At 37.6% G+C, this 15,205-nt stretch overlaps 1 protein-coding gene across 1 annotated transcript; it reads right to left on the minus strand.

Annotated features, from left to right (window-relative positions):
• Nucleotides 1-3,357: 3,357 nt before the first annotated feature.
• On the minus strand, nucleotides 3,358-14,255 carry depdc1b (DEP domain containing 1B). Its single transcript, XM_053326964.1, has 11 exons — nucleotides 14,208-14,255; nucleotides 12,021-12,286; nucleotides 9,283-9,427; nucleotides 8,086-8,213; nucleotides 7,865-7,995; nucleotides 7,739-7,786; nucleotides 7,367-7,507; nucleotides 7,068-7,234; nucleotides 5,633-5,809; nucleotides 4,041-4,223; nucleotides 3,358-3,588 (listed from the first exon to the last, which is right to left on the minus strand). The coding sequence occupies exons 1-11, from the start codon at nucleotides 14,253-14,255 to the stop codon at nucleotides 3,424-3,426; spliced, it is 1,599 nt and encodes a 532-aa protein (XP_053182939.1). The 3' UTR covers nucleotides 3,358-3,423.
• Between the last annotated feature and the right edge of the window lie 950 nt (nucleotides 14,256-15,205).

The following is a 15,205-nucleotide window of genomic DNA, read 5'->3' on the forward strand; positions in this document are numbered from 1 at the left end:
TGTGGAACACTTGAAGTACCATGGAAGTTTTCTCTCAACCCCCGTGCACGACACACTGTACACTGTGTGGGATATCTCCTTGTGAAATCATGCAGGTGTCAGCTGCTGACTTGCAACTGTTTTGCTGTGTCACACAGAAACATTTCTCCTCCCATCTGCAGCCTCACATCTCACTGTAGATCCAGCACCTCGCAGCTTCACATAACCCCTATTAAAAGCAGTGTGATTAGCATTTAAAAGCTTTCCATGTGTGCATATAGCAACGGGGAAAACAGAGCAGGCAACAAAGGGCAGACAGCTGGAAGTCATCTATAAAAATGAGACTGTCTCATGCTCACATTTTCTAGTACTTGACTGAGCAAAAATGCAAATGTAGAGATTACAATAGTTATACAAACAGAGTAAAATTGTGTTTATTAACAGTATATTCCCTTTTGTGCTCTATGTTTATACTGTATTATGATCATTAAGTAAGTTGTATGTGTACTAAAGAACCATTCATACTCCAGTCCCATTCAAGGAACGTAGGCTATTAATTTAAAACTATAATGGCATAGCAGTTGATTACTCATTATAAAATACACAATTAAAAGCATAGTTTTGAAAGTGAAATCTAAGACAAATATCGACAATTTGCAAAGAACTGATCACTCTAGATGTACATTTCACAATTAGATTCATACAACTGGGCAGTGAAAAGCCTCTTAAGCCATATGGGACCAAAATATCTTATCAATATTTATTACAGCAGTTCAGTTTTTCCTCTCAAGCCTATTCCCTTCTCCACTGATAACATGGTTTTTCCGACTGTAACAACTACAGTTTTTCAGGATCAGTGTTTACTTCATGTTCCTTCTTCTCTGCACTTGTGTGTACATATTGACAAAAGGATGTGCTCTCTCAGATTGGGCCTGGACCAAAAGCAAACAACTGAAATTGTTATTTTCTTGCAGTTCATAAGGTGAAGATGCACAGGAAATTACAACATATTTTTTTCCCAATCCTATACTGGAGGATGCATCAAGTTTGTTTTTATGTTTAGGTCACAATCAAATTTGTCCACCAGTGTAGAATATCAAATGACACAATGTATCATAATTCCTAAAAAAAAAAAAAAAAGACAACAAAAAGTTATATTTGTCAATTAGACGTTTTAGTGAATATTCTACATCAACGTTAATTTTTTCCAGCACAGTGCAGCAATTCAAGTGTAACAGTTATTCCAGCAGTATTACATTTGTTCGAAAGGAATTATCAAGAGTCATACAAAAATATCATTATAAAAAACTAAGAAAAAATATTTAAGTTTCAGATTAAGTGAAAGGCAACCTGATTGACAGGACAGTACAGCAGGTAACATAAAAATGACAAAATACATTGAAAACAGTGAAAGAAGAAAATGAGACATTGAAATATGAAGCAATCAGGAAAACCGTTCTTATATACATAATAAAAAACAACAAGTAAAAACATGAAATGAGGTGTTTTAAGAGTGCACATACAACAGGGCCCATCAAGTAAGTAGTGGGTAGGGTTTAGAGAAGAAGGGCTTCGACAATTTGACATTGACACAATTTGATCCAATCACTCAGACTACTTGCCGACATAACAGGAAAATACTTGATCAAAGCAGGACATGGCGGTTGTTTTAGTAAAAGTGCGTGTCGGATAAGATTTATGACTTATGAACCAGTAGATGATGATAATCTTGTGATTAAATCAGTAAAGTTGCTGATTATATTGCCAATAATGATGACTATTAACCGTTTAAGGCCATGTGCTATTTATTTTCTATTTTAATTACTATATTGATCTAGAAATAATGGTAACACTAAATGACTGTATTGAGTCGCTGCCAATACATTGAAGGTCGATACAATACAATACATTGAAGGCCATCATTGACATCATTGAGGGAGGAGGATTTGTAACTAACGATGGCAAATCTCTGAAATTGTGAATATGAGGAGGAGCCGGTAGAAAATAAATTCCACAACTGAAGGAGATGAATTGGGTATAAAAACACTGTGCGTTCTGTCCTCTGTCTGCTCCATGGACCATTCTCAGACAGAATTATGTTTAATACACAGTAAATCTTTGATTGCATTGAACTCTGCCTGATTCAGTATTTCCATGATTATTGGTGTAGTTTTCTTTGTTTATGGCATAAATATGTTATGGAAGGCCTGACATTTTATTGGCCCAGCTGAGGGATTTTCTCCATGAACATGTGCCAACGTGTGAAAACTGGGGAGGAACAGTGATCTACGTGGTTGGAGTAATCTAAACAGTTGTAATAGCCCGTACACGTATATCAGTTCTTGAAACATTTCTATTCGCTCTTTAGCCCACAATAAAAACAAATCAGGCACCCTGACTGACGTCAGATATTTGACCTTCTAGGCAAAGTGACGTGAGCAGGAAAGAAATCTGGACACAAGTTGTCAGCTTGAGAGGCAAGATAGAGACAGGTGTGAACAGCAATGTGTCTCGACTGTCTATTTGTGATCGGATCTTCTGAGACACATCATTTTGCCAGGCGTGAACAGGGCCACAGATGTACCTACATGATTATCAGCTGAAGGTCTATTAAAGCTTCTATGTAATACATAACACACAAACACACAAACACACCCTTTCTAGGTGAACCCTTGATATGTTCATTGATGTTGAACCGGAAAATACAAAAATATATTTGAGTACAGCATTAGGATTGTTCCATTTTATCAAGTAAAAATAAAATGCCTCTTAGCATTACTAAAGTCAAGCTCATGAAATTACATCATCTGTTTGAAGGCTATTTAGTACCAACACTGCGCCTCTCAAAACCAGGTAGAAATGCTTCTTTATATATACACAACTGTAGATCAATATAAATCTTTTTCACTACCTACGTTAATCTAATAACCCGTTATTATTTTTGAAATGCATTTCATTCAATTTAGCTACTAGAAACTCTGCTGAGATCTTTCCAACAAACATAAATGTTCATTGGAAAATGTACAAATACACAGTTTATAGAACAACTATTAGAGTTCATTTTAAGAAACATCAGTGGTTCTTCGAATGTTAGTGAATCATCATTTCCTATCATTTTCTCAAGTTTTCTAGTAACACAGTAATTAGAAATGTACCTTTTAAAAAGGGTCAGTTCACCCATCCATATCCATAGTTTGCAGTTTTCAGTATTTTATTAATTTCCAGTGGTTGTAGCTATACCTGCGTAACCTGGATGGACTAACCTTTTAAACTATTAATTGTTTATAAGTACTTTTGCTGCAAAGTCAAATGTATTATTTCTGAATACTTAATCGTAGAAGTCAATCCTGACCAACCAAAAGCACCATTATAGCCACATTCCTCCTCATGTCATGACTTTGAGGTTTAAACAGCACAAAGTGTGGATGTGTCAGAGGTGGAAAATCATGCCCTGAAACTCCAGCTCCTCTGGAAGGGCTGGAAGGGTTTCTTGATGTTGAATAACATGAGATGAGGTTTGAGTTTGGGAGTTTTCTCAGGTATGACAGCAGCTTTACTTTCCTCGGTGGGGAATCGTTTGTGGTAGATTTCAGGGTAAGACTTTTGGAACTGAAAAGGGGAGGACATGCATCTTTACTGTACAGTCTGTGTTCTCCAAAGACATAAAGACATCCCATTGGACCCTTACATAAATATGGAGGACAGATTTGGGCTGCCCATCTGATATGTGTCTCCCAGGTCTAGAATGAATTTCCATGCTCAAACTGATATTGGGTTTAGAGCTTCAGAAAATACAAGGCCTTGCACAAAAATACACTTTTCAATTCAAACTGCAGACATGACCTTGGGTTTCTCTCTTTCTTACCACTGTTAACCTATTTGGAATTTATAAAGTGCTGTTCAAACTGCATAAAGAGATATCACCACTTTGGTTTGATGAGCAGTTGTTTTATGACATAAGACTATTTGTTTTTATCATCCTTTGTGTATCAAAACTCCTGCTGGAGTTACAGTTCATTTAATGGTAATGCATCTATTTTCCAAAAATAGTATAAACATACCTGTTTAAGCCTTTTCCTCTTGTCCTTGGCAGGAAGCTCTTTGTCTGCAATCAGGCCTTCCAGCAACTCCTGCAAGGAAGTCTGGGTACCAATTACCTTCTGCTCCTCCGCCTCCACCTTGCTGATCTGTTTACAAAATGCTGGAGACATGCTGAAGTCTGTATCTGAACCTGCATATTTTATCTGATGGAGAAACAAAGGACATTTTAGATTGATGGACCCAGAATGTAAATAAGGTAGAATGGAAAATAGTGATGACACAAACTCACATTCTGGATTAAGATTGTTTTGTTCAATAAATTAAAAAAAGAAACAGAGAAAAAAAGGAACATTTAGAGGTGCTCATTTACTGTATTACCATAAATAAATACTTTCTGCTACTGAGGAACTAGCCCTATTATACATTATACAATAAATGCATAGATGGTGTCAAATATAGCCAGTAATCTGAACCTACAGAGATGATCTGGTCACAAGTAACTAACACATATTGGCTCGTCTTTCTGTGACATTAAATCTAGGTTGTCAACTACTGTACTTTATAGTTTCATTTTGGTGGTTTAGAATCAAACCTCTCAGTAACAGTAACATACATTCTCAGTAGATGACTGGTTATGCTTACATGTTCCTCACAGCAGTTTAATGAGTATGATATGAACTCTAAATTTAGTGTGCAAGTGGTTTTAATTTTAAATCCTCAGTTAAAGCATTGAATTAAGACACCAGCATGTTTTCATTATCATTCACAGCATGAGTGAGCATGATGTGCATCTACTATTGGACTCAAAGATAAATCAATCCAACATTTGTAGGCCAAACAATGTTGGACAGTCAATACAGTCTGTGTTCTACATTTTCTGATGTGCCTGCCAAAAGTAAACACAGGCACACATCACTGTGAACAAGCTGGGCACAGATGAATGAATAAAAAGAATAGAAGATCTCAGAGGCACCCCCCTCTCACTCTCTGGTGTCCATCAAAAAAGCAGGTGCAAATTCTCAGAGAAAACTGTTTCACTGCGTCTGTCTCTGTGAAAGCTCTGTTCCTGCGATGTCAGATGAGTGAGTATCCTTGCTCACAAGATTCTGATACCTCCAGCTCAAATTAATGTTTTCTATTTAAAATCTGTGTGTGCTGCTGCAGGTAGAATAAGCCATGTGTCATTTTTTTATAATCTGTTATGTGTACTTTTTTTTTTCATTTAAAGAAACAACAGGTTTCTACAGGACTATACAGCATCAAAATGAAATAAAACTGGCTTAGCTTGAAGCAGTGGGAACCAAAGCTGGATAAAAAGCTTTTTAAGGTGTTTCCCATAGCAACAGATGCAAACCAGAAATTGGAGCATGTGGTTTCAGTGCAGCTGTGACCCTCTATCACAGATCTCAGTCCACAACAGAAGCCAATCCAAAGAGGTCATTTTGCCAGATGGGACATTGCACCCACAATTCAACACAGTTACAATAAGTGCCTCAAGCTACTGTGAATGTTTTCCTCTCACATTAACATAAAAAATACACAATTTTCTTAATTAATATCTAAAATTACTGGTAACTAGCACTTTGGGAGGGGCCGTAGTCAGGATACTGACCTGAACTCTTCGGAGGTGGGACAGGTGCTCCTCGACTTGGCAACGCAGCTTGGTAGGCACTTGGAAGATGGTGTTGTGGTGCTCCATCATAAAGGTCACCAGTTTGGTAGAAAGCAACTCATCCAAGTCCATCTCATCTCCTGAGCCTAGAACGCAGTTGGAGAACATCTGCACCATCTGGACAGGGACCACAATAGGAGACGGATTGAAGACTAGCCTCCAGCTACACTATAACTACTTATACACACAATGTGATGAGCAGCAGTTGAATAAACCCAGAACAGCCTGTGCCAATTGTTACATTTTGTTTTGAGTCTAGTACTTTTATCTAGATGGCTTAATAAGTGTAGCCTGAGGCGTTATAAAAACATCAAGCTAAGTGCCTGAAGGTTTGAAATTGAGCCCAAGGTCAAATCTTTAAAAAAAAATATAAACACAACCATGTAAACTTGTAAGTACAATAATTATATAAATAATTATATAATAAATTCATTAATCCAAGAATATATCAAATGTGTGAGACTAGAAGATAAAAGAAAAGGAAAGAGACGCTTGAAGAAAAAGTGTAGAGACAAAATAATTATTACAATAATCTGAATGTTTCATCTCCATCACATTTGTAGTGGGCTACATGTTTCCTCTCTGTAATGGCCAGCTAAGTTTGTGATTATGTCTAAGACCGATATTAGGGGCCTATGAAGTCTGTTTCAATTTTTTCAAAAAGTCTGTCTTCTGTTTTTACTTTTCTAAACTGTGTGTTTTTACAATTCAAAACATATTTTTCCATCATAAAGAGTGTGGTGGGTAAATAAAATTTTAACAATTCAATAATTTAAGCATTTAATCATACTGTGAATGTATAATGAATATATATAATCAATGAATTTATAATGATGCAACACAATATTGCATTATGTTTTAATCAAATTAAGTGCTAAAACACACAGTACACTCAATCATTAGCATGAAGAAGAGAAACAGATAAGTGCTATGGCCTGAAGCAATCCTTCTCATTTTTTGTGAGTGATCACACTGTGCACCATAGAAAATAATGATCACAGATGGTAAACCACGAGTATAAATTACTCTAAGTTTTTTTCCGTTCGTCTAAGGCGCTGTGAAAAAATGCTTAAGCACTGCACCCATGTCTTAAAATGGCAGAAAAAATCCAGATTGTTATTAACTGTGTCCACATTTTGGCAAATTTCACAATATTTAGTGTTTACTCTCAAGACAGTTACCCTGAATTTCACCGACTTATAATGAGGAATAAGGAGGAAGCACCTTCTGGACAAACAATATGTATATGAATGCCACAAACTATGGCAAAAACAAAAAAAGGAATACTAACTAACTTTGTGTTTTTATATCATCAAAAAACTACTTTGTATGATTGCAGCAAACCAAAGAAAGATGTTATTTTGGGAATGTGTACCAGTGTGCGGGTGGCAATGGTGTCATTGAGCGGAGGCAGTTGTGGATTCTGGCAGACGCGGGCCATGAGTCGCAGTAAAAGCTGGAGGCGTCTTCGGTTGGGTGGTGGCAGTAAGAGACTACTGACTTGAAGAGCCTCAGTAGCTATATCTGGCTCCTGCAGCAGGCCTGCGGAGATACGAGGAGAAGACATTCATGCTCTCTGAGGAAAAACATACAACGCTGGATAAAATGAACAACCGCAACTGTCAGTAGCAGTGTACAAATATTAGTAGTGGATCCACATAGTGCAGCACTCACTGAGAATGTTGACAAAGACTTCATACAGATGGAAAGTCAGCAGAGGTTCTTTGAGCCGGTGAAAGTAATCCGCTACTGTTTTCAGCACATCCCTCTCGAAACCTGGGTACACTGGCTGTTTGGTTTCATTGCCGTTCGGCCCTGTGAAAGATTTTATTGCATTTGTGCGCACACAAGAAAGTAAGATCTTATATTCACATATAAACACCCACAGTGAGATATCTATCAGCTGCAAAAATGACTTATGTCTTTCAGGAGCTTGATTATGTGGCAGTCCCAGTCTAAAAGCAGATGGTGAACCAATCCCAAACAAAGCAGAGGGTTTTTTTTTCTTACATATATTTTTGGCATCAACAGAATATGTGTACTTACAGTTGGCAAGGCATTTCATAGCTGACACCACCCAATAGGGCATGTCCTCTGGAGATGAGAGGAGATTGGTCAGTCATAATATAATAGTCACAACAAAGCAATTATTCTCCAATCAATGCACCGTACCAGCTTTGTTCTCCAATACGACTATGCCCGTCTTATTGACGCTGAACACATTGTGAACAATGTGCTTGCCTTTCACATGTATTGGATTTAACACTCCATCCAGTGTCTTTAGGCCCAGCGCTCTCTGTAACCTAAAAGAACAGAGGTTGAATTAAATATCAAAGAGCACTACAAACAGCATGAACAGTAGAAGTGATTAATATGTAAAGAGGGTTACATACTGTGCGATTGTCATTGATTTCCAGATATGGTCCACCTGTTTCGGAGTGATGTCCTTCCTGCGTATAAGCTTGCATTCATTGACATCCCCAATGGCTACGCTGTGCCTTTTATTCCACAAATCTGAAGTCTGTTCAAAAGAGAACGGAGACGTGTAAGACAAAGTTGCTTTTAACTTAACAGTGAGTGACCAGAAAAATAGAAAGCTGACAACTGTGTAACTAAATTCTACCTCTGTGAAACTGAACATCTGCATTCGTTGTCGACATTCTAAGATTTGTTGATTTCACTCTCTGGTACTTTTTGACACTGCAGTTTGTGTGTGGTTCCTGCATATGATTTTGAAAGAATTATACATGCTTTTGACTACTGTGATGCTCTTTATGTTGGTATTAGCCAGGCCTCCCTCTCACACAGATGGTCCAGCTCACCTTTTAATAGTAAAATGCAAGCGAGAGCACATTTCCCCACACCCACATCCCTTCTCTGGCTCCATTCTACATTTTAGTATTAAGTTTTAGATTTTATTGCTTGCCTACAAATCATTAAATGGGCCAACTCCAACCTACTCTCTGTCCTTTTACAACCACGCATCGCATCAAGGTGTCTAACATATGCTGACCAGTTGCTTCTGGTTGTCAAAGTTGAAGCACAGGGGAGATTGTGCCTTTGCAGTTGTAGCCCCCAAAACTCTGCATGTCAGGCTGGCCCCTGTACACTGCCATACACTGTTTTTAATCCCGTCTTAAAGCACATTTTTATTCCTTGGCTTTCAACTCATTATGATATTTGCCTTTCTTTATCCTTCTGTGTGTTAAACTCATCTTTCCGTTTTATTGCTTTTTACTATTTTGATTATAGCACTTTGGTCAACTGTTGTTTTTAAATGTCCTTTATTTGACTTGACTTTCATAGAAGGCATAACATTATGAGGAGTGGTTGTTTAAATATTGTTTCAGTAACACTGTATTTAATACAGGGCTTGTATACTACACTGCATTGTTATATTGTTTTAAGAGTACTGTATAGAGTGCAGAATGATGTAAATGACACACAGTGGTAATTGAAACAAGGGGCTATATTTAAATCTGTCCTGCCACTTGCTCTTCTATTAAGTTTGCATGTATTTACACACTCCGAACACAGCAGGAATCTAAGCAAGCACAGGAGGGGCTGAAACAGCTCTGTCCTATTCTCACCATGACAGCAGACTTCACAGGTGCAATGTTTTCATGCTGTGGTAATTCTTCGTAGTCATCCCAGCGGATGAGTCTGGGCAGGTCACTGCAGTCTCTCAGCAGAGGTCTTGTTGGAAAAGACTTCAGGGGCGACATTATGGGGAACCTGTGAAGAAAGACAACAGCACTGGGATCAGCTGAAGAGGGAAAGGGTAAATAGAGAACATACAGTGATTTTTGTTATATGATGCAACCATGGATACAGAGAAATGGAAAACAGCATGTTCCCTTCATTCGTATGAGTGATGCGCAGTGGCACATGAAGCCAAAATAATTCAGCTTCCTTCCACATTTGTTGGGCCCACAGAGCAAGTGCATCAGCGTTTCCTTTAAAGCTCCACTCCAGCCAGAGTTACTTCAAGCTAAATTGAAAAAGAGGCTGATGAGTCCCAACCTGACATCTCTTTAATAAAAAGCAGATTATCAAGTTATAACCGACCAGTCTGATGTGTGTGGAGGTGTGTGTGGTTATTTTGTAGCAGCCTGGTGTCATCAGGTGATTTAATGAAGTTAAACAGAACGGCTGTGTGTAACAACACTGCTCTCTGGCGCAGCACTTCTCAACGTATCAGTTCTGCTGCCCTCAGATGCTGCAGGGGTTTAATGAACTGGAGAAGCTTTGCATACAGTGGAAAGCAGCTGTGGACAGTAGATACCAAATACATCAAGGCGTCCTGATTTATTTTCCTGCTTTAACCACATTAAATATTATTTTCTGTGTCTATTTTGGTTGGAGTATTTCATTGACATAAGTGATTTATATGTTTAGCATTAATCTGTTGCTGCATCATGTTTGCAGCAAGTATTTAGTATGACAGGCTCCTGACACTGTATCAGTAGCCTATGTGAAACTCACAAAAACAAAAGGATTTTATGAGGGTGACATATCACTGCAGCGTTCTACTACATTCACACATAATCATTCTATTTAAGCAACAGCTTCAATTTTTGGACACTGGACCAAAAATGACACCTATTTCGTCCATTAAAATTTTCTGGAGCAGATACATCAGAAAAAGAAAACTTGGTTCAATAAAACGCTGGTCTTGTTGTCCAAGGGGAGTAAAATGCAATGCCTGGCTAGTAAATCTAACAACTCACTTGCCCAATTGAAAAAGTGATAAGTAAAAAAATAAATAAATCAATAAAAAAAAATGTACGGTAATCTTTTTTTGTGGTCGTCATCATCATATCATAACTTATGTTCTCATTCTCTGGCACACAGCACAGCCCTCACCTTGCACACATTGGTGAATATTGGTATGCCGTTGACCAGTTAAGAGTTGAGTAGGCTAGTAAGTAGTGTGATGTGTGAAACCAACATCCCTCAGGATTATGTGAGCACTGTCACGTAGGGGAATAGAGGGGCAAGTAAAAACTGTCTTCAGGAAAGTACATTTCTGACCCACTTACCCGACTGGGTGAAACAGTGGTGAGTTAATCTTCTGTCCCAACAAAAATGTAGTTAAATGAGGGAAACACAGTGACCATAAAATACATTTCCCCACTGTGATGAATGATGATAAAAAATATCTCCCTGTCCTGTTCTCATCAGTTCATCACTATTAAATATGATGAATGAGGTCCAATAGCGGTAAATGAATGATAAATGAACACATCAGTTGCAGTAAAGTGCTGCACTGCTTCTTGTTCTGTTGCCTGGAGAATTTGATTCACCCACATGAGTCCGAGTAGCAGTGATGATGCAGGATGACATCGCAAAACTGTCCATCCGTCTGTCAATCCATATAACACTCATGTTTACTACTTGTCATGTGTGATGAGCCAGGGTGAATACAAATTGGATAACAAATAAAAAGCAACATTATATAATTTTCTTCCTTGGTGCAGACCAACTGTACCAATCTATAAGTATGAACTATGGCTTGTTCTTTAAAAGGGAAACTTCCGGTATCATATATCCCCATTTTTGGTTTCAAAGTGACTAATGGGGTCAACCATTTTTGAAACTGGTGCAGAATAAAGCAAGAGCACTTAAGCCATTATCTGCAAAAAGGGCTATAATATAATACGATGTAGCAACAAGATCCCGTCATGTACGTCCACTAAAAGTGCTGACAGACTCAGATTGTTATTATAAGTGTCTGACTACATTATGGAAAGGATTTGGAGAGAGGAGTGCTAGGAGGAGTGTTATCCAAAAGACTTACAAAGTCACGGCTGAATATGTAGCTGATTTCAATAACAACACAACTCTCGCAAGATTTCAGACTTCTTCTTGAGCAAGACTTGGTTAGTCACAATATCAAACAGACTGAATCAAGCTAAAGGTAGAGAAAAAAACTTCATTTCTCTGCATGATCCTTTCTACAATGTTGTCAGACACTTACAATAATAATAATCTGAGCCTGTCATTGATAAACTGAGCTCTTTTAGTTGACAAACATTGATGGAGCACTATTGCCCCATAGGATTACATTGCACTCTGTTCACAGTTCGCTCAATACTGGACCATTTTCAAAACTTGTTGTCCCCATTAGTCAATTAGATAGGCTCCAGGTTGAAAAATGCAAAAGTTTCCATTTAAGAAATGGAAATCACACCATTAAGTAATTTAAGAGACATTAGCACATCTCTACATACAATGCAGTAACTGTATCAGAGTTTAGATTCTTACAATTATATCAGTTGCTCATGATGGACAACAGTTTATTATATCCAGAATGACCAAGTAGTACCTGTACAGGTGACTGTTGTCTTCAAAGTCCTCTGTCCCATGGCGTCCTTTGATGTCTTCAATAACATGGGCCTTAAGAAACTTTCTGAGCAGCTGCAGAGTCTGGTAGCGAGTCACCTCCGGCCCAAAATTGTCGTTATGCTTCAGCAGCCTATGAAGATAATCCACCGCCTCGGATCCCGTGAAACTGAAATCATAGTAGCGGAAGTTTGCCCAGTGCCTTTTCAGCGGCATGCCTCCACGGAAGAGTTTAATGGTTTCATTCCACTGCAAAAAGGGAGAAATACAAGAGTGTTGCATGAGAGAGGTCAAAAAAAGTTCAATCCCTTTCATAGCTGTTTTATATATTCTGATTGACATGTTCTTTTTATATGTAGAATTAATAGCTGCCATCCTTACCCTAACTACATGTATATGTGCATCTAACAGGGGAAGTTTATTTGTTGTGTTATCATTCATTCAGAAGTATTATGACCTGAACATATTTTCTAATCTAAAGACACCTGATATGTTACTGCTGACAAATTTAGTGTTCCTTTACAAGCAGTCGAGCAGAATATACTGTTTAATATGGCCTGAAAATACTCCACTGAAGCTCTAATAAAGCCCACATAACACCAAGTTCTTGCTTTCAATTACATGAGTTAGACTGGTAATTGAGACATTTCTTTGTAGTTGTCCTGCCAAAAAGGGACACATCAAACAACATATGTGAGTCAAGTCAAGTCAGTTTTGATTTATAAAGCCGAATATCACAAATCAAAAAATCTCCTCACAATGCTTTACAATCTGTACAGCATACAACGCCCTCTAGATGCTCCTCTCCGACAAAGGAAAAACTCTGCATATTAATTTAGATATTTCTAACAAATCTGTTCACATAATGATCACCTGTTATACCTTATGGTGGCTACAAATCTCACTAAATGATAAACAAGTTTAACAAAAACGATCAAGGCCACACTCATTTTCATCCACACATTGTTTTCATTCTAATAGAAAATGCAGAACAAAGACCATTATGGAGAATTATAATAAAAATATAGCAAGTTCTGAGAGGACTCATCATCCTTTATTTACAACAAAAGCAGGTATATATCCCTCAAAAACATTATCTCTCCATTGTGTTTTGGATGAAACAGAGGTTATGGATTATCAGATCTCACAAAGTATCCATATGGGCAGGAGAAAAATAAAAGCAGCAGATGAAAGCAGAAAGGGAGAGCTACCCTAGGTCATTACAACTCAGGAGAGGATCGCACTGTATGAAGCAGACGCAGTTAACACAAAAAGCTCACTCTGGCTGGCCTGGACCTTGAAAAGAACTTCATGTGTGATGTGAAATATAAAAAAAAAAATCCAGACAAACAAAAAACAACACATGTAACATTCAAAAAGGCTGGCATTCACCAAAGCCTTTTTGAAGCAGCAGGTGGAATGCTATCTTATTTCAGGGATCTCTTTTTGGAGATTAAAAAAAAAAGAGAATGAATAAGTCCTTCATTAGGGTGTCAAAAAGCTCTGGTTATAAATATTGAGGTGGGTGCAGCTGACATGGATGATATGCTGCTGTATGAATTAAAAAAGGAGCTCCCACATTATCTCTATCTTTAATCAGTTAGGTACATATTGGCAATACATTTACTGCCAATGTAAATACTAAGGGCGTATTCCTGTAAAAAGAGTGATTAGAAATGTAAAATAACAACAACATAGTTAGATATTTCTAACAGGGGATCAGCAGACACAGACAATTTAAAGCACTGTTGCGTGCCAGCATCGTTAATAAGACCCATATATAGTTTGTAAATGACTTTATGACTCTTCTTAAAGTCTAACACACTTTTCTGGGTTGTTTTGAGAGCTTCCCTTGCCGTGAGGACATTTTAATTCTTTGTACTGAGAATAAAAGTGAAGACAGCACACACTGTTAGTTAGCTAATTCATTAACGTTGCGTTTAACTACCCTTCACAACTGAGATACGTTAGAAAGTACGCAGTCGCTTTTGTCTGCTCAATGCGTTAATAGCTATCATAGACTGTATAAAAGAAAGGTTAAAATATAACTTATAAGCCTTACCTCTCGCATTTAAAGACATACATGGAGAAACTAACTACCATTACACATAACGTTCAACACTTTTCAATGTCACATTTAACCGTGCCTCCCTAACTTTACCACACTCACCAGCTTAGTCGCCCTGTAAGGACCCGGTCCGATAACTCTGCCTTCCATTCTGACGATGAAAAATCTTCTTCTCTTCTATGAAAACATTGAAATAAATAATTTGTATAAGCTTTTCAAAAGCTTAAGCCGGAGATACAAACTGGCGTTGAGGCTGGGCAGAGACGTTGCTGCCAACTTTGAATCTCTTACGTCACACCCGCGGAACAACGTGATTAGACGGAAGGCAGATCACGTGACCACCTGAAATGCTGAAACGTGTTTATGAATGGATGTAACAGCACAATAAACACATGGACATAATATTTGTAACAAGAGCAGTTATTATAGTTGTAATACGAACATTTTATCTTTTTAAATGTGATTTACACAAGGAGCATATTAAAATAACATAAAAACAAACAAAAATAAAAACTGAGTGTTCTGACAAAGCAACAATAATCTTAACCATTTGCCCATCAAATTAAAGTTCGGTCATATTTGTCTGCAATTGTTATACCATTTAATCTAGCCTGCATCTAACTTTAGCACTGATGTAAGTCATCCCTGTGACTATAAATTTAATGGTGATGCAATATCAACTTTAAATATGTCTAAAGTGGTTCATAGTTTATATGTATAAAGGGAGTTTTTTCTTGCCACTGTTGCTCATGTGGGAATGTTGGGTCTCTTTAAAGTTAAAACCTGAAGAGTTCGGTTTAGAACCTGCTCTATGTGTAAAGTGCCTTGAGATAACTCTGTTGTGATTTGGCGCTATACAAATAAAGATTGATTAAAGATTGATTGATTGAGACACTCAGCACAATTGGAATTCATATTGAAACAAACAGATCTATATTTTGAAGGGAAAGCATTAGTATGCCCATACTGACTATTCAGTAATCAGACTGCTTGGGTCAATATCAAATCACACGTAATAATAAATATTTGTAAGTTTGGATCAGTTAAAGCGACTCTTACCTTTCTTGCATTTCACACAGCACTTTGAAAAAACTTGAACA

Source organism: Scomber japonicus, chromosome 10 (assembly GCF_027409825.1).
Source record: "Scomber japonicus isolate fScoJap1 chromosome 10, fScoJap1.pri, whole genome shotgun sequence".
Lineage (NCBI taxonomy): Eukaryota > Metazoa > Chordata > Actinopteri > Scombriformes > Scombridae > Scomber > Scomber japonicus.